The 20041-nt window shown below is 46.0% G+C and overlaps 1 protein-coding gene across 4 annotated transcripts; it reads left to right on the top strand.

Moving 5' to 3' along the window:
* Nucleotides 1-5171: 5171 nt before the first annotated feature.
* SLC25A44 (solute carrier family 25 member 44) lies at nucleotides 5172-19952 on the top strand. Of its 4 annotated transcripts, none has more exons than XR_010377488.1 (4): nucleotides 5172-5343; nucleotides 9971-10608; nucleotides 15077-15199; nucleotides 17318-17455. XR_010377488.1 is itself a non-coding variant. In XM_064477849.1 (4 exons), exons 2-4 carry the CDS (start codon nucleotides 9984-9986, stop codon nucleotides 17507-17509), a joined length of 945 nt encoding a protein of 314 aa, XP_064333919.1. In that variant the 5' UTR covers nucleotides 5173-5343; nucleotides 9945-9983; the 3' UTR covers nucleotides 17510-19952. The 4 variants fall into 4 exon arrangements, 3 of the variants coding, with proteins under 3 accessions (XP_064333920.1, XP_064333919.1, XP_010997769.1); XM_064477849.1 differs by having other exon boundaries at nucleotides 5173-5343; nucleotides 9945-10608; nucleotides 15072-15199; nucleotides 17318-19952; XM_010999467.3 differs by having other exon boundaries at nucleotides 5176-5343; nucleotides 15072-15199; nucleotides 17318-19952.
* Nucleotides 19953-20041: the final 89 nt, after the last annotated feature.

A 20041-nucleotide genomic window follows, 5' to 3' on the forward strand; every position in this document is an offset into this window, starting at 1 on the left:
TCCAGGAATCTTGAGCTCAGCCTGAAATTGTTATCCTTCACTTGGGTGGGGGCCTTAGTTCCTCAATGAGTGCAGATTTTCCCATCATTTCCCCTCTTGATTGCAAATATTTCCATAGCAAGTATTGATGATCAAAATATCTGTCCCTCAATGCTAGGGTGTTTTAACTGCTTGCTTCGGGTTCAGATCATGTCCCTCGGTGCTAGGCCTCTTTTGTATTTGCCTTGGTATCCACACTGGGGGAAAGTGGCACTGGCAGGATTCAGTTCCTTGAAGACTGTTGGTTTGAGGGCCTCCATCCTTCTCTTCCCCCGATGTTAGCTAGAAGCTGCTCTCAGTGGTCCTGTGGTCCTCTCCATTGGGCAGTTCACAACGTGGCATCTCACTTCATCAGAGAAGCTGAGAAAATCCAGAGAGAGGGCCTCCATTCATCAACAGATAAATGGACATTTAGATGGTTTTCACTTCTTGAGTATTGCGAATAATGCTGCAATGAACAGGATGTGCAAATACCTCTTTAGGATCCTGTCTGCTGGGGCTCCTTTATCAGAGTTACTTGGCTTTTCTAGTTATGTCTTTCTCTTCTGCTGGCTCCTTCTCTTCCTCCCATTACCCAATGCACTTTTACCCTGAGGCCTGGCTTTCACTGTTCCAAGCACCCTTTCCAGACTTCCTTTCTTGTGGCTCCCTGATGACCTCTAGACCAAGGGCAGTGGGGCAGCGTGGGGTGGTGGAAAGGACACAAGGCCAGGACGGGGTTCTTGGGGCATTCACCTGCTGTTAATAGACTCGGACAGTTTTTCCTGTTTGCACTTCAATTTCTATACCTTTCAGGAGGAAAGGATGCACAGGAAATTCTTCCTGCTTTAAGCGTAATGGATCCCTCACTGCCAAATATTCAGCTCCATAGCCAAGCTCTCTCCTGTGCTCCAGCCAGTACAGGGTAAGCCTGCTAGACATCTTTATCCAGGTGACCGAGAGGCCCCTGGAACCTCACCCTTTCTCTCCTTCCCTTCTTTGCCTCCTGCCAACATCACTAGCATGTATTCTTTCTTCATCTCCCTCTAAAGTACAGTTTAGATGCAGTCTCCTCTGTGCCAACTGCCAGGCTGCCCCAGTCCTGGCTGATTAGTCTTCCCTAGGGTTTCCCCAGCACTCACTTGTCTGCATCACTCATGAGGTACCCAGACCCAACCATAAGAATGTAAAACACAGAACGGGATTGCACAGGTGGTTATCCCTGCTGGACTGTCAACACTCTGGGGACAGGAAGTATCTCAAGCCTGTCTCCACTGCTTACGGCATGAGGCAGTCTGCCATAGCAAAAGGAAGTACTTGGGAAATGCTTACCATTTGTGAGAGCAAAACCTTGGTTGGTCTCATCCTACCTGACCTCTGCAGACTTTGACATTGGGGACAGTTCCTTCCTGTAACACTTAACCCTTTGGTCTCTGGTTGATGCTCTTGCTTACCTTCCTACCTCTCTGGCCATTGTTCCTCAGGGTCCTTCAAGCACTTCTCTTCTCTTCTCTTATTTCACTGAAAAATCCCCTTGGACAGTATCTTCCACGATTATCGCTTCCACTCTCACCTCTCAAGCAAGGATGCCCATTCCTTCATTCAGCAAATGTGCATTCAGTACCTGCTGTGTTTCTGAATGAGGTCTAGACAGCTGGAGAGAAGCATGAATCAGATCTGCTTTCTATTCTCACGAGGCTTACAATCCAGCAGTAGGGATGCACTGGCAACAATCAGAGCCCAGGGTTAGGTAGGGAGGAAGTACTGTTCCTAGGTAGTGTTCCTAGCTCAGGCTTCCTGCCTCCCCCTCTAGCTACTGGTTACCGCCACTGGTTACCACCACCCAGATACACCACAAACATCTCTAATGCAACATGCCCCCATCTGATTTATCAGCTCCTCCAACCCCGCTCCCCCTCCCATATTTCCCATGCTAGTTAACCACACTGCAGTGGAGAAGCTTGAGACCTCCTCTCTCTCCTCTCCACATTTAGTGGGCCACCAGTCTCTTCTCCTCTTCCTCCTCCCTCTCCCTGCAATTCCTCAGCGCCTCTCCAGTCCAGCAGGCCCAGACCACGTACCATGACAGCCAGAGCTGGCCCCTGACCAGTCTCTGCCACCTTTTCCTACTCCCCTCCTGCATTCCACTCTCTGGTAAGGGTCAAGGAGAGCTTACTAAAACACAAAACAAAACAAAAAACCTGCCTAAAACTACTAGTGGCTTTTCATTAAATTCAGAATAAATAAAGTGAAAATCTCTTGGAATGGTGTGCCTTGCCAGCTCCCCCATCCACACCTGGGCACTGCTTGTAGATCCTGAGCCCCTCTATACAACTTCATAGAAACCTTTATTGAGTGCCTAGCACTATTCCAGGCCTTGGCGACACAGAGGTGAATAGACAGTCTGCCTAAAGGAACTAATGGCTTCCTTTAGGCATGCTATGTCTCCCACCTAGAGCAGCATCCTTTCTGTGGATTCTTCTCTAATCGTCCATGCAGAATTAGTGACCTATATATACCTCAGTATAAGCCCCCTTTTAAAATGTTTTTATTTTTTATTGAAGTGTAGTTGATTTCCAATGTTAGTTTCAGGTGTTTAGCAAAGCGATTCAGTTATATATACACATACATACATATACATATATTTTCAAATTCTTTGCCATAATAGCTTACTATAAGAAATTGAATATAGTTCCCTGTGCTATACACTAGGGCCTTGTTGTTTATCTATTTTATGTATAGTAGTGTGTGTCTGAGCATAACCCCTTTTATACAGTGCTGCTGCTTCATTGTGTTTCTGTGTGTCTGGCATACAGTAAGCACTCTCTTAATGCTGACATCCATTCATTTATTCAACAAATATTTACTGAGCACCTACTGTGTGACAGGCACTGTTAGATGCTGAAGGTATATCAATGAACAAAATAGGTAATTCTCACCGTAACAGAGCCTACATTCTAAGTGTAGAAGACAGATAAATGAATAAAATAGATAGGGTACTTTAAATGGTGATGTGGAGGTGGTGGGAAGTGGTTAAACTCTGGACATACTTTTAAGATAAATTAGATAGCATTTGATGATGAATTGCATGTGATATATAAGAAAAAGAGAACATTTAAGGATGGCTCCAGAATTTTCGGTCTGGACAAGTGGAAGAATGGAATTGCCAATGAATTGAGATGAAGAAAGTAGGTAGGCTAGATTTTGGTGAAGAACAGGAGTTCATTTTTGGTATGCTAAGTGTCAGTCAGGGTTCTGCAGAGAAGAGAAACAACCATTAGGAGATATCTATGTCTATTATTCCAAGGAATTGGTTATGCCATTGCAGAAACTGGCAAGTGTAAAATCTGTAGGGCAGATGGGCAGTCTGGAAATTCTGGGGGCAGGAGTTGATGCTGCAGTCTTTTTTTTTTTTTTTTTTTTTTTTTTTTTTTTTGATACTGCAGTCTTGAGACAGAATTTCTTCCTAGAGAAACCAGTGTTGCTCTAAAGGCCTTGCAACTGACTGGATGAGGCCCACTGACATTATCAAGGCAATTTTTACTGAAAGTCAGCTGATTGTAGATGTTAGCCACACCTACAAAATACCTTCACAGCGACACCTACTAGTGTTTGATTGAATGACTAGGTTCTGTAGCCCTAGCCAGACTGACATAAAACTAACCATCACACTAAATTTGAAATATCCAATAGATATTCTGAGGCGGTTGCCAACACAATTCTGGAGTTCAGGAGGGATCTATCCTAGGAGTATCAAATTCTTTGATTGGAGTAAACTACACATAACATAAAACTTACTATTGGTGACATTTAGTCACTCACAATGGTATACAATCATTGCCACATCTAGCTCCAGAACACTTTCATCACTCCAAAAGGAAACTGTACTAATTAAGTAGTCACTCTCCATTCTTCCTCCCTCTCGGTCCCTGGCAACCTCTAATCCACTAATCTGGTTTCTGTCTCTTTAGATTTGTCTATTCTGCATATTCACCTAAATGGAATTACACAATATGTGATTGCTGTGTCTGGCTTATTTCACTTAGCATAATAGTTACCAAATTAATTCATGTTGTGGTATATATCAATATTTCATTCCTTTCTTTAATCGCTTTGTACTGTTTCATTATATGGATATACCACTGTTGGTTTCTACTTTTTCCCTATTGTGAATAGTGCTGCTATTCACATTTGTGTACAAGTTCTTGTTTGAACACCTGTTTTAAACTTTTTGGCTATACATTCAGAGTGAAATTGCTTGATCATATAGTAATTTTGCTTACTATATTGAGGAACCACGAAACTGTTTCCACAGCAGCTACACCATTTTACATTCCCACCAGCAATGTCTGAGGGTTCCAATTTCTCCACATCCTTGCTAACACTTCTTACTCTCTAGGTTCTTGTTTGCTTGCTTTAATTTTAGCCATCTGAGTGGGTGTAAAGTGGGATCTCATGGTTTTGTTTTTCTCTAATGACTAATGATATTGAGCATATTTTCATGTGCTTGTTGGCCATCTTCTTTGGAGAAACGTCTATCCAAGTCCTCCGCCCATTTAAAAAATTGGGTTGTCTTTTTATTGTTGAGTTGTAGAAATACCTATTTCGAAATGAATTGACTCTCCAATCCCCATCTCCCAGTCCCTCATTTAAAGGGCTCTGCCCTGTCTTTTAAATCCACGTACAGGCAAATAGTTTTACAGATGGAAGAGATCCTTAATGTCACATACTCCACCTTCAGGATGTCCCCTATTCCTGTAGTTTTTTTAATTCCCAAACCTCAAAACTGGTTGTCTAACCTTAGTCCTTCCTGTTGTACACTGGCCTCTGTTTTGGCTCTATAAATGAAAAAAAAATACAGATTATATTTGAATTTAAGGATTCCAACAGACCCGAAACACAAGGTGACCCACATAGAATAAGACCTTCAAGAAGCGCCGGGATGACAATTTTCATGAATTAGAAAGGGAACGCATGCGCAGTAGAGTTAAGGGCGTGTCGAAGCGAATGAAGGCGTGGCCTCTGCCCGAACTCAAGATGGCTAGGAGGACACTCCGCCCTCGCTGCGGGGGCCGAGGGAGAGGCCAAAGACTCAGAACGCCATTGGTGGAGTTGCCCATCATTTATCCCCCCCCCCCTCAGGGGGTGGGAATGACAGCGTCCCAGTTTCCGGTTCCGGCAGTACCGGGAGTCCGGTCGAGATGGAGGAAGATGCGACCCGAGGCCGTCAGTCGCTGGGTACAGAGGATAGAGTGGGAGCTGCGGCCTAGAGGTCCGCGCTTGGAGTTCGCCGCAGACGCGGCCGAACCGCCCTGATCTGAGAAGGTAAGAAACCATCGGTTTAGGGTGCCTGAGGACTAAGGTCTCCAAAGACCTGGACCTGTCCAGGAGGCAGCGGGTGTCTACAGTGCCCGGCTGCAGTTCCGTGGGAGCCCGCCACGCAGTTTTGGGATTGAGGGACAACTCCAACGAGGCATCTCTTCCTGTAGGAGGAGCATGAGGTTCACTGACAGCGAAAGGAGCATGGCGAGAGGCCTGGCAGGGGCATGTCCGAGGATCCAGAGGCGGCTGTGTGGGGGCCAGGACAGAAGCTGCATAAAGGGAGTGTCATGTGGAGTAGGTGAAGGGGAGTGTCATGTGGTGTCTGGCATGAGGGATCATGTGGGCACCTACGGAAGACCAAAGGAAGGCTAGGTGGGAGCCTCATCATGTCCAAGGGGGGAGATTGTGTTTAAGTGAGGGCTTGGAGACACGCCAGGGACCTTCTAAGGAAATGCATATTCATTAGGACAGGTGGGCAAGCATGTAAATATATTCACGTATATGTGGTAGGAGGCAGAGCCTTGATGCAGATGCAGTAAGAAGAACAGAGGAACGGAAGGAGGAAGCAATGATCTTTTTCCCAGCACAGAAGTGGGGACTAAACCGCATGGGTGTCTTGTCAGGAGTTGTAGAGGTGATTTGATTTGGAGTTGTTGACTGAAAAGATCTGAATGAGTCTAGTAGTCATCATTGGGCCCAGTCCTGGTGCCAGGTCAAGATGGAGTCAGAGGGCTCCTAACTTAGTCATAATGCTCCTGGTCTCCCTGAGTAGTTGTTATCATTGTATAATACTGACAATTCTTAATAATTAAGGCAGTACTTTCCAAATTCTGATATACATATTAATCACCCAGAGATCTTGGGTAAATATCGACTCTTATTCAGCAGGTCTATGGAGCATCCTGAAATTCTGTATTTCTAAGAAGCTCCCAGGTGATGCCCATGCCGCTGGTCTGTGTAGCACTCTGAGTAGCAAGGATTTAGAGCAGCACTGACCAGTAGAGCTTTCTGCAGTGATAGAAGTGCTTTGCTGTTAATAAAATGCTTTTACACATACCAGCTCATGTGAGTTGCACCACACTGTTACATAGCTATGGCAGGCTTTATTAGCCCCATTTCACAGATGAGGAAACTGAATTTCAAAGAAGTGACTTGGTTCCAATCCTACTAGTAAGTAATGGAAATGGAATTCGGATCTCCTGGCTACTAGTCTTCTTTCCATTGAATGACCTTACCTTCCAGGTGACACCACCTTGTCCTAAACCAGAACCTTATTCAGAACCTGGTGAATAGTCTGCTGTGATTTTTCTGGTACTGGGAGAGTGGAAGTGGATAGGAGTACCTACCTGGGGCCAGTTTGTCTTTTTCCTCTGGTGGGTTCAGCAGTGGGGGCTCTGCCTCTGGCATCCCATTTGATGACTTCAGGACATCCTGGGTCATCTGCTGGGTCTCCATATGAGGTACTTTAACCTTTGTGCCTGAGCCATGTTAAAAGACAGGGGAAAATTCAGAATTGGAGCCATGCACACAAGTAAGGGTTTGGGAAAGAGCCACAAAGAAATTGGGCAATTGGGTTGGAAGAAGGGAAGACTGAAGGAAGTTTGCATACAGGTATCTGCAAGGATGATTTTTCAGAGAGTGTAACACGAGGAACTGGTTTTGATATTTCAGCGGGAAGTTTCGAGTTTATATAACAAAGAGCAAGTTGAGATCCCAACTTTTAGGAGTAGCCCCACCTTTCAAAGGGGTAGAGGGTGTGGGTGCAGAGCCTTCCCCTTCAGGTGAAGGAGCTCATCCCTCTGTGTCATGACCCTTAGTGGTTCCTTCCATCACCGCGGCAATGGTAGAAGTTACCTGCTTCGGCCGTGGAGAGTCCTCCTTTCTTTCTGAGAGTTTAAAATAGACTGGCACACATGAGAGATGCAGGAAAGTGGGGAAATGGGGTGCTGGGGGCTGCTGTAGGATTTCTCATCAGGAGATGTTGGTACTCTGTCATTCAGGTTGACAAGTTGAGATGATGCCCACAAAACCAGGTCCTGAAACAGAGTCCTTCGTTGCTCTGCCTCTCTGCCCTGCATAGCACGCGGTATCCATGAGCTGGGCCGAAGCCCTCCTGCTTGAGCCTTGCTGTATTTGCCTTGTGACAACAACGCGCCCGCTCAGCCACTCAGCTCAGTTACTCCACATGCACACTGGGAAAGCAGGGACAGCTCTTGGTTTCTCTGAAACAAAGCTGAGAGAAATCCCTGGGCGTCTGCAGGGCCAGGAGCTCATGCTTAACCCTTGGGTGACTGGCAGTCATGAGGGCATTAATTCTGCCTCCCATGGGTGAAAATGACTTGGCTTTAGACTGAACAGAGTGATTTGTGCTGGAACTTCTCAACTCCCATGGGGTAGAAGGCATGATGGAGTAAAGAATAAAACTTGGCTCATATCCTGCCTCCACCACTGACCAGCTGTGTGACCTTGGCCCTCTTTCTTTTAACTTATCTGTGCCTTTCTTCACTTAGCAAAAATGCCTGACCGTGCACAGGTTAAGATGTAAGGACTGCATGAGGTAATAGGTATTCAGTAAATCACAGTGTCTCTCCATTTCTCTCATCTCTCAGTGGAAATGGAAACATGTCCTTGGGGCCCTGGATGACAAACACCCTGTTTGTCAGTGATACAGTAATCCCCTTCTCTTGAAGGCCTCCAAGGAGAAGATTACCCCGCTGGACTTGGTGGTGTTCCGGGCTGAGGCTGCAGGAAGGACCACTTTTGCCTACAGCAGTGGCACATCAGTGTTCCAGGAGTTCTCCTGCTAGAACGCCATCTCTAGCTTATTTCCCATGGTCAGATTCTCCATTCTGATCAACCCAGTTGTTTCAAGCCACTGTTCTCTCCCTTTCATGGTCCACATATATTCCTCCCTTCAGACTGCTTTGTCCTCCTCCAGGAAGCCTGTCTTGGTTATATGTGCCTCATCTTGAAGCTGAGGTTTTCCCTCATCTCACATGTACTCAGTTTGCACTGTACTTGTACTTCAATGAAGGTGATACAGTCCAGCTCAGGGAATTCCAAAAAGCTAACCTTGCTTCCCCTCTGACTTCCATGGTAAACCAAGAAGCTACTCAGGCCAGCTGGGACCTTTGGTTGGGGAAGGTGGTTGAAGACATTCTGGTTATACACTCGACATGATGTTTCTCGAGGCACTGGCGCCGGGACTGCTTGCGTAGAGTATTTCAGCTCTCTGGAGTTGTCCTTTTGATGTGGCCACCTCCTTTCTGAGCCTCTAGGGATTTGTCTCTAAGTTCGGGGAGCCCTTGACTTCTCACTTCTTGGAATTTAACTTCCCATGTTCCCCTTCTGGCTGCATAATGTCAGTATCTTACACAGGAGCAGGTTACATGGTCACTAAGTGTATGTCCAATATATCATGTCCTCCCATTTGACATTTCTTAAGTTGGAAGCTCCAGATTACATTTGTAAGCTTATTAGTTTTGTCTGAAACTTCAGTCACTGGATACACGTAACATGAGGGCCACATGTACATTAATTTGCCCTGGTTTCTTTATCTCTGTATCTTACACCCATTCCCGAGAGGGATTCTGTGTCTCTTTAAAGAGATTGTGAGTTTCTCGAAGGCAGAGTCTGTGTATCTTCTTTGTCACCTGACTTTCCCTTCATTATCCAGGACTGAGATTATGATTTATATGCTTGGGAATGAAAGGGGTCAATCATGTTTAGTTCTCAGGATTCTTCAGGGAAGCTGTTTAGATCTCAGGTGGTTCTTTTCTTTCTCTAGAGTGAGTTATCTAATAACCAAAGAGGACTTTGACCTTTGACTTGCTCCTGACTTTTTGACTCCTTTCATTGGAGGGAAGGGAGGTTTTGGGGGGGTGCCCTGTGGAGAGAAAACCCCACTTGCCTTCTTCCCCACACTTTCTTCTAATGCACACTGGAGAAAACATAAGTGTAGTGAGTGTGGGTCAGGGGAGCTCAGAGGGGCCAGCACGGGAAGCCAGAAATAAATAAAGGTCAGTAAACTGGTAAATGGTGATAAAGGAGGCACCCTGCTGAGGCTCAAAAGCCAAAGGCCATGCCTCCTCAGTAAGCCTAGGAGTATCAAAAATGAAGCACTTCCCTTTAGCCTTTAGAAACCTCCTGAATGTCATTTAGTGACATCCCATTAGCCCACTTAAAGACCTTCCATCCTGCCAGGTGGTCAGTCTTTCCACAGCATCCTGAGCTGTCCGGGTGAGCTAAAGAAGAAAAAGGAGAATGGACCATGACACCAGGGCTTGGGGAGAGGCAGAGAGATCAGAATAGATGATCTGATAAGTTGGGGGTAGGGAGCCTAGGTGGGAGGGGGCCCAGAGGAGTCACTGAGGTAAGGAACAATTTTCAGAAGAGGGGACCTGAATTGGGACTGATTGGTGGTAAAGGAGATAGGAAGGGACAGAATCCTGATCTTTGAAGGAAGACTTAGGCAGGGGTTGGCAGAACCAGGCTGGGTGACCTCTAAGCTTTGGGGAATTGAGTACCTCAGGAAATGAAGCCTGAGAATGGGGTTTCAGAGCCTAGCCAGGACGGGAGAATACAAATTATGATCTCTTTCACAGTCCCTCCACCCTGCTCAAATCCCCAGGTCTTCAGGCACCATGGAGGACAAACGTAACATCCAGATCATTGAGTGGGAACACCTGGACAAGAAGAAGTTCTATGTGTTTGGTGTGGCAATGACAATGATGATCCGTGTCAGCGTCTACCCATTCACCCTCATCCGCACTCGGCTGCAAGTTCAGAAAGGCAAGAGCCTCTACCATGGGACCTTTGATGCCTTCATCAAGATCCTACGGGCGGATGGTGTGACTGGCCTCTACCGGGGATTCCTGGTCAACACCTTCACCCTCATATCTGGCCAGTGCTATGTAACCACTTATGAGCTCACCCGGAAGTTTGTAGCTGACTACAGCCAGAGCAACACAGTCAAATCACTGGTGGCTGGTGGCTCGGCCTCTCTCGTGGCTCAGAGCATCACAGTGCCCATTGATGTGGTCTCCCAGCACCTGATGATGCAGCGCAAGGGTGAGAAAATGGGCCGCTTCCAAGTGCGAGGGAATCTAGAGGGACAAGGGGTAGTTGCCTTTGGCCAAACCAAGGACATCATCAGGCAGATCCTCCGGGCTGATGGACTTCGTGGCTTCTACCGAGGCTACGTGGCTTCACTGCTTACCTACATCCCAAACAGTGCTGTCTGGTGGCCCTTCTACCACTTCTATGCAGGTAAGCAGGGCCAGGACAGTGGGGGCGGAGGATGGGTTTCTAATGGGGCTGAGATGCTGTTGCTCTGTGCATGTTGGAGCGGGAGATTTACTGGGAGAATGGGTCATTCATACAGCAGACATTTGAATTCAAAAGGATTCAAAAATAAATAAGACATGATTCTTGCTTTCAGGGAGCTACTATTATACTGGAGGGAATCAGACAAGTAAAATATATGGCTGTAGAATATAGAGCATGTTCTGTGTGCATTAGAATCAACTGGGGTTAGTGGAATATTGGCAGAGAATTAGAAGGTGAGAAGGGACAAAATCCATGAGATTTAAAGATGAAATCAATGGGTAATAGTGAGCTTTTGAGTTGGATGCCTTTCCTCAGATCAAGATGTGATACAACCCTGAACCTCTCTACTCCTATCATGTGTTTTTGTTCACAAGACATTACTTGTTAAATATTTGCCAGAAATGGGATCACTGGGTCAAAATATAAATTTTTGAGGGCCCCAGTCAACATACTGCCAGATTTCCTTCTGAAAGGGCAAAGCACATTGCCAGGAGCAGGACCTGTTTGTGCCTGCTCCCCTGCGACGTCCACAGCCTTGGGTAACTGCCAGACTCCACTCAGGGCAGTCTGTGCTTGCAGCCTTCCTAGTGCCTGCTGCTGGCTCCCAGCCCTTGGCAGTAGGCATTCTGTCCCATCCCACCTGGAATTTTTTTGACCAAGTTTTGTAATGACTTCCTAACCTACAATCGTGTTTCTATGACACTGTTTACTTTTCCATTTTTCTAATTGTACTTTTTTTTTTTTTTGAATAGCTCTGTCTCTTTCTTCTGTTTAACATAGTCTGGAGTATTTGGTAAAATTCAGATACCTGAACTTCACCCCTGACCCTCTGTATCAGATTCTTTGGGAATGGATGCTGGTGATCTTAGTGTTAGAGAAACTTCCTAGGAAATGTGAGCATTTTCTCTGGAGTCTGTCTTCACCCTTCTCTCCTCATTTGATTTCATTTACAAGTAGAGTGGTCCTTTTCTAATATGTCCAAAATCTCTATTTCTGTTCCCAAACTAAGCTGTCCAGAGCTCTGGACAGACATTCTGACTGTTGGACCTTTCGACTTGGAGGCATGCATTTACATCTGAAATTTTATTCAATTAACTATTTTTCATCCCAAGCTGGCTTTCCCTTCTGATTTACTTTTGTGTGGGGGCAGCCACGTTATTCTCTAAGTCACTGAGACTGAAGACTTGTGCTTGGCCACCCCCTCTTCCTTGTCCCCACATCTAGTTGTGGTGACCCTGGTATGTCTTGCCCAACTTTCTCTCCAGTCCCACTGCCTTTCCTGGAAACCGTGCTCCGTTACCTCCTGCCTGGATGGCCACATCAGCCTTCTAGCTGTTCTAGGTCTCTTCCTTCCCACCTACACACGCCTCCCTAATGGATTAACTTTAAACCCTGGTTGTGGCTCCCACTGCTTGCTGAGTAAAACCCAGACTCTTCAGGTTAGCTTCACCCTCCCTTTACGGTGAAAACTCCTCCTGCTGCCTCCCAGTGCATAGTCCGTGCTGCAGCCAGGCCAGTTAACTCACAATCCCTCACCCATGCTTCCTCTCTCCCACCTCTGCTCTGATTGTATCGTCCCTCTGCTCGATGCCTTCCCGTCCACTTGCCCTGGTGAAATCATGACTCACTGCCTCCTCGCCCATCCTGTCCATGTAGTAGCCCTCAACTCAGAAGTGATCTTTCCCTCCTTTCAACCCTCTTGTCCTTGCGTCAGTCTTTCTGAAGGCAGTTAGAGTATTTGCCTTGTGTTATTTGCGTGTGCCTACCTCTTCTATTATGTGGACAGGTTCTTCTTTTTTTTTTTTTAGACGCCTTTTTTTCAGCTTTATTTTGATATAATTGACTAGAAGGGCTCTTGGAAGAGCGTAGAAACTAACATTTATTGAATGCCTACTATGTTTCAGGCTGTGACACCACATGTCTCAGTGTTGGGTGAATTGAAAGTTCTCAGTAGATACTTGCTGAGTGAGAATATTGGCTCTTGCCACTGCGTTTTTCTTAAAATCTACCAATGCTGCCTTATGGGCATTTAGAATAAAATCTAATGCTTCTCACGGTCAACACAGGTCCATGTGATCTGGCTGCTGCCTGCTTCGCCAGGACTGTCTTGTGCTGCTCTCCCCTTATTCACTCTGGTCCGTCCTCACTGCCCTTCTCTCAGTACCTGAGACACACCATGCTCTAGTCTCACTGCGAGGTTTTTGCAGATACTGTTCTTTCTGCCTGGAATACCCTTTCCCCTGTTCTTTGTGGGCCTGGATGCTTCTCATGCTTCAGGCCTCATCATCCATGCCACCTTTGCAAAGAAGACTTCTTTAACTACCCAGTTGGAAAGAGGGCTCTTTCTGTTTTCTTTTTCAGCATCTTGTTTCCTTTATAACACTTGTCATAATTTGCAATTATTTTATCCCCAACTCCTACCCAGCTCCTTAATTAGACTGTAAGTTCCATGAAGGCATTTCCCTGTCCATTTCTGTTTTATGCCTAATGGTTTCATAGTGCCTGGCATATAATAGCATTAAGTAAATATTCATTTATATTACTTGTCCAAAATCATTTAGCCAGGAGGGACTTAAACCAAATCAGCCTGGGTTTATCTTCTGCCTTGCAGATAACAGATGCCCAATAAATGCTTATTGAATGAACAACGGAGAAGGAAAGACATGGGGGTCTTTCCCCCACCCTCTTGCTTTTGTTTTTTCATCCTCTCCCTAAGCCCCAGGAAAATGTCATGTGTGCATGATTCGAATTGGAATCTGGATCCCATTGTAGCTTGCAGGCCTTGGGGCCAGTGCAGACAGGCCCACGGAGGTTGGCAGTGCCAGTCCAGATGCTGCCTTCTGATGCTTGCATAACGTCTTCTCTTTCTCTTCCGGAGAAACCAGACACCTATGAGGTAGAGCTGTCAGTTCACTTTGTTTCTGTTTGTATTCTGACCCTGGGGAAGAAAGTGTTTAGAAATTGTGGGGCGAGGTGGTTCTGGTGGGGCTTAAGGAATTCTGCCACGCCGCTGGGACTTGGAAGCACTCTCTTCTGCCCTGCCAACCTCCACCCTTCTACTTGTCCCCTAATCTTTAGTTGCCTATTTGCAAATTAACAAAACTAGAAGCATGAAAAAAAAATTCTTAAAGGTTTTATGGCAACTGAATTGTAGAGAGAAAACTGAGGGGGGTGTGGTGAATCTATTTTATGTCCAATCTCACTCAGAGTAAAAGCCCAAGTCCTTTAAGGCCCTAAATGACTTACCTCTTAGACTTCATCTACTGTTCTTCCCCTCACTCATTCAGCTCCAGACATACTGGCCTTGCTGCCCCTTGAAGATCTCAGGTGTGCTCCTGCCTCAGTCTTTGCACAGGATGTTACCTCTGCTTGAAAAATTCTTTCCACGGATGATATGGCTTAAACTCTCCTTTAGGTCTTTGCTCAAACTTCACCCTCTACCCTTGGCATTCCTTATCTCCTTTTCCTACTTTATTTCTATCTATAACCAGCACACATCACCTTCTGACACAGCTATATGTTTTGCTTTTTATTTGTTTATTGTCTGTCTTCCCCCACTAGAATGTAAATTTCATAAGGACAGGAATTTGAGGCTCTTTTATTCACTGTTGTATCCTCAGAACCCAAGGTGACTGGCTCATGGTAGTCACTCAATAAATTTTTGTTGAAAAAAATGAATTAATTCTTGTCTTTCACCTCCAGAGAGAGAAAAGCAAAAAATTCAGTTGCAGGTAAACTTCCCAGTTTTACTGGGGATGGGTGAATCTGGGTACCATTCCAATTTCTTCATCAGCTTTTTGAAAAATGAATTTTCCTTTCTTGCGATAGGTTGGAGAAAAGTTCTCACTGCAGGACTTTCTCTTTTAATTGTGATTATTTTTATTTTTAAAAACATTCACATGGTTCGAGATTCAAAAGGAGGAAAGGGTATGCAGTGAAAACGCTCCTTACCTACCACAGTCACCCAGCTCCCTTCCTTAAAGACAATAAGTGTTACCAGTTTTTAATGTATCTTACCAGTTATTCAATGCATGTATAAGAACACATGTAGTGTATGCTTTTCTAGCCTTGAGTTGGGAAAAGTAGAGCATAGGCATAAGAATTTTACATCAGGAAGGAGATTTCTTTCCATCAGATGAAAGGAGTCAGCAAGCAAAGAGGTTTTGAAATACCCTTTTCCACAGAAATTTTGTCCTGTTCAAAATAACTTCTGGAAGGGGCCTGAGGTTTATACATTTTTGTTGGTTCAGAAGGAAGCAAAGATAAGAAAAGATGGGAGTTATGGAGTCTAAGGCAGCTAAGGACGGAGGGTTTGTCATCGTTGGGCCAACTGGTAGAAGCAACTTGGGGGTGCATGGGGTGGTACCTCATGTCTTGAGGCATTGTCTTTCCCTTGATTCCAGAGCAGCTCTCGTCCCTCTGTCCTAAGGAGTGCCCTCACATTGTCTTTCAAGCCATCTCAGGGCCTCTAGCTGCAGCCACTGCATCCATCCTCACTAATCCCATGGATGTCATCCGAACCCGAGTGCAGGTAAGACCAATCTTCTCCCCCCACCTCCTCCCAGATAAGCCATTAGAAGCATGATCTTCTGGCCCTCCAGTTCCCCTGACCTCTTTGTGTCATGACCCTCTAGTCTGGCCAGCCTTCTCCTGGTCATCCAAGTCTCTACCTTGTGGTCACAAGTTACCATCTGCAGAAACCAGCTGAGCACTGTGAACTACCTAGAATGTTTCTGTCATCCTGTCTGCTGCTTTGCATGCCACTACTCCTTTACTTGCCCGTATCTCTACGAATTCTTACTGCTGTCTACCTGCCTTTCATCCTGTTAGCATAGCCTATCAACTACCTTTCCCCTACCTTGTAGGTTTATGGTTATTAGAAATATGATTTCAGTAATTTCATCAATCTTTCTGATTTCTGCACTGGGCTATGAGCTCTCTACAGTGAGCATAACTGTTTTTGAACAGGTTTCACAGCTTGTGTGAATTCAGCACAAACACAGACAATGTCCTTGGTAGTGCTGTCCAGAAATTATAGTCCTGTCTTTAGTCAGCTCAGTGATGACTTCACAGCACCTAGTCCAAGGAAATAGAATCTGAATGATGATGTATAATATACGAATGGTATGTTTTGCTGTATAAAGCTTTAGGTGGAGGGAACGGGGGAATTTTAATGTCTGATTTGGGTAGCTTAAGAGGATGGCTGTCTAGGAGAGTTGGGTAAAGAGTTGTGGGGAGGAAAATAATTTTAACAGGTTTGGGATGAAGTCAACTTCCCTGATACCAGAATGTTAGGATGAAGGTGGCCGGTAAATCTAGGTACAGTTGACCATTGAATAACATGGGGCACTGACCCTTCATGCAGTTGAAAATCTGAGTATAATTTACAGTTGGCCCTCTGAATCTGTGGTTCCCCATCCACTGATTGTATAGTACTATAGTATTTACTATTAAAAAAAAAAAAGCATATAAGTGGACCCATGTAATTCAAACCCATGTTGTTTGAGGGTAAACTCTATATTTGTCCCTAGAAAAGAATGCCGCCCCCTCATGACCCCAACATTTGAAAATGAATTGCATCTGATTGGTTTGCAAATAATAAAATGCACAGGTCCTATCCTTATTCTCTCCTGTGCCTTGTTCTGGGTGTTCCACAAGGAGAATCGAGGGAAAGGACAGGTCTCTACTTTGAGGAGTTCTTAGGCTGGAAGAGACAAAGAACACATGAGGACCAGAGCCATAGTTCAAAAAGCCCTTGACGAGGCTGTGGATAAGTGGAGGGTTAGGGGAGCACCAATGTTCAAAGTACTGGGGAGGAAGGAGGGAATGTGGAGGAGGGTGCTAAAGCAGGCAGGGAGGATGGGAGATGTTCTTAGTCATAGGGGGGACCACCTTGTGAAGGTCACACAGAATAGGGGGAGGGATGACAGGGAGTGCATCTGTCCTGCATTGGTTGAGGGTCTGAGCAAGGTGGTCTCTAAAGGTGTGGTTTGGTGGCAGAGTACGGGGGCAGATTATTAAGTAAGAAGAGAGAAAAGATTCATGCCTTTGCCAGGCTTCCAGTGTGACAGGGAAGACAAGTCACGGGATGCATGGGAGATGACAGGGTCGGGAGGGGGGACTCTAGCCGCGGGGGTTCAGAGGGATTGAAATGATCAAAATCAAAATCACTGGTAGAGCTGCAGAGGATCTTAGGGGTGATTTAATCATCCCTGAGACCAGAGAGAAGCACCAAGTCCAGACTCATCGCTCTGTAGTTTATCTAATGATATTAAGAGTTAACATTTATTGAATACTTATATCTGCTAGACACTGTCCTCAGCATTTATGAATATTCTTTTGTTTACTGCTTAGAACAACCACATGAGGTAGGTACTATTAACACTATTTTATAGTTGGGGAAACTCAGGTACAAAGTGTTAAGTAAACTACCAGAGATTATGCTATTAGTAAATTGGGGATCAGAATTCAAACCAGGAAGTCTGGCCCCAGAGCCCATAGTCAATCAGTGTGCTGAACTGTCCCTCAGAAGAATCCAGCACTTTGACTTTCAAGTCTACTTCTTTCCACTGTAGCCTAGGGCAGAGGGAGACTGAGCAGAGGGGCTTTGACTGCAAACCATGGTCTTCCACTGTGTTAACTTTTCCAGGTTGAGGGCAAGAACTCCATCATCCTGACCTTCCGACAGCTAATGGCAGAAGAGGGGCCTTGGGGCCTCATGAAGGGCCTCTCTGCCAGAATCATCTCAGCCACGCCCTCCACCATTGTCATTGTGGTGGGCTACGAGAGCCTCAAGAAACTCAGCCTCCGACCTGAGCTGGTGGACTCAAGACACTGGTAACCAGTGGTGGGGAGAGAAGCCTGCTCTTTCCCATACTACTCTGGGCCAGGGGCAGAGCCGAGAAGAGAGCACCTTCTCCAAGTGCCCCTACCACGTATCTAGCCCTACCCTGGGCCAGGTGGCCTGTCTGGGACAGGGACAGAGACTTTGAACTGCTCTTGCTGAAGAGGCTCCATGCCTGGATCCCCTGCCCCCATTATTTTTAATTTTCTTGCCAAACTGGGCTCTCTCACTAAGTTCAGGTACTCAGTCCTGCCCTAAGGAAACCCACCCTCCCCACCAATCCCACTCTGTCCATCCCCTGCTGACCCTTCTCTGCCTTCCCCCTCCATCTGCATCCCTGAGGTCCTGAGAAGAGCTGTACATAGAGCTTGCTTACTATCACTGGTTCCTCCTCTTGGGCTTTCAGCCCAGATTCCAAGCAGCTGCCATCAGCCCTTTCTTGCTTCATCTCTTAGGCTTGCTTACTTTTATTTTGGGACTGAGCTGCCCACCAGACTACTCTGCTTTTCCCTGCCACTGGGGGCAAGGTCCCAGGCACATTTGCACATGGAGTAGGAGCAGTAAAAACCTCTGGTTCTCCAGAGCACTCGTCCTCTCTTTGGAGAGTTATTAGGTTGGGGAGAACTGTTGATACTTTATTTTGTGTGTGTATTTTTTTGTGAACCAGGCTACTGTCTTAATCCTGCTAAAGCACCAATCCTGCAGTCAGAGCCCACCCCTTCCTCAGACAGGTGGGAAAAAGTAACGTAGCTTTTTCCTCAATCCTGTTCCTTATCCCAACCAGTCCTCTTAGTCCCAGCAGCCCCAGGACATATAAGCTGTTGTTTTCCCCGGCGCAGATGACTACAGTTGTGGGCACAGCTCTAAGTAGATCAGGCTGTCTGGGGCACACTGGACTTGGAGCACTACCGTGAAAAGTCAGGTTGAGAGAATAGTTGGTTTGGAAAGCTACAGGAGGGTATGTGTGCCCTAATGCATCTCTCGACCAGCTGAGCCAAGCCTAGGATAGGGCAGTGGAAGTTCTCAGCCCTAGGCAGACACATGTCATGACAGACACATATACACCCCAATCACTTGGACACACAGAAACAGATATTGTCTCACAATGGGAATCTCTGAGATGTGGAACCTTTTTTTTTTTCTCCTCGATGTTGGAAGTCATCCAGGTCATGGTACCCTCTGGAGGGATGCTTGAAAGAGAGTAAAGAGCGGGTCAGGAAGTCACCCAATACCAGGACCACTGCACTTACCAGCCTGATACTGCCGAGATTATCTGTTGAAGCTCTCAGGAGCTAGATGAGTGCTCCCTCCTGCCCTCTTCCCCACCCCAACCTCCTGCACCAAGCCTGTGTTGCAGGTGAAGAGAGGTGCAACAAATAGAGTGAGAAGAAGGCATATCAAACCCCGCACTTGTACTTCAGACATCTGGCCTGGATGACCCTTCAAACTTTCTTATTGGTCCCACCCCCTGGGAAAGGCCATGGTGCCAATTTGAAAGGTGCTAGCTACCTGAAGCCTTGATATTTCTATGGCTGCCCCACATTCTGTCCCCCGGGCCAGATCAGAAGCTGAATTCTCTACCTTCACCAACCACCACTGCCCATCTTGGTCTCTTATCTTTATGGTTATTTTCTCTTTCACTTATATTTTTCCCTTCTTGCACTTTGTCAAGAGTCCTCCAATTTCTTTTCACAAATGGTCGTCCAAAGGGTTGGGCCCACAATTCATTCTGAATCTTCCTGCCTCTCAGTCATGCCTTTACCCTAAGAACCATCAACATAATAGAAGCCAGGTGTCCCTCCTCTCTCTTTAAGTTCATCCTAGTGAGACCTTTGGAAGTTGCTTTTCTCAGCTCCACACCTTCCCCTCCCTGGAAACTTATCTTCAATCCTTCCCCACTATTGCAAATGGTGGACAGGAGGTAGTCTCTTGCTTCTCATGTCTTAGGATGTTTCTCCCTCCCACACTCCTCCAGATTCTCTTTCTTCTGTTTTATTTTCTTGTACAGTATTTCAGTCTTTCACCTGTTCTCTGTCTCTCTCTCACACGCACACACACGAGTTTTAAAAGATGATGTGCATATACTAAACGGGACCCCTGGCCCCTACTTTCCCATCTAATATTTTAGGGACTAGGACTGGGTTTGGTTAAAATATGTCTATGTCTTGGTGGGGATGGGACAGTGGGCTTCTATTTTCCCAGGACCATGAACTGGACCAGCTGGAATTTTTGATTATTTCTCCGTAGCCAAACACTGAAAGAATTTTTCGGGAGACGGCAAGATGGGACACCTGATGGGAGTACTGAAGGACAGGGGAATGAAAATGCAGATGCAGTTAACATTTGATAAAGTAGACTTGTGGATACTAACAGCGAATACTCACTGTTGCACTGTACGAAGTCTCTGAAATGTAATTAAACGTTTTTATTGAGTCCCTGAGCTTTGCGCTTATTTTGTCCGCTTACCGAGAAAGCTAGTTTGTATAACCCTCCATCTCCGGCAGTTTCCCCTCCCACGTCCGTGGGTCG

The sequence above is a fragment of the Camelus dromedarius genome, chromosome 23 (assembly GCF_036321535.1).
Source record: "Camelus dromedarius isolate mCamDro1 chromosome 23, mCamDro1.pat, whole genome shotgun sequence".
Taxonomy (NCBI): Eukaryota; Metazoa; Chordata; class Mammalia; order Artiodactyla; family Camelidae; genus Camelus; species Camelus dromedarius.

Bases quoted from the DNA above. Each gene is read 5' to 3' on its own strand.
- SLC25A44 (XM_064477849.1), top strand. From the start codon at position 9,984: ATGGAGGACAAACGTAACATCCAGATCATTGAGTGGGAACACCTGGAC. The intron at 10,609-15,071 runs GTAAGCAGGGCC...CCTTGATTCCAG, and splicing joins CTTCTACCACTTCTATGCAG to AGCAGCTCTCGTCCCTCTGT. The intron at 15,200-17,317 runs GTAAGACCAATC...TAACTTTTCCAG, and splicing joins TCATCCGAACCCGAGTGCAG to GTTGAGGGCAAGAACTCCAT.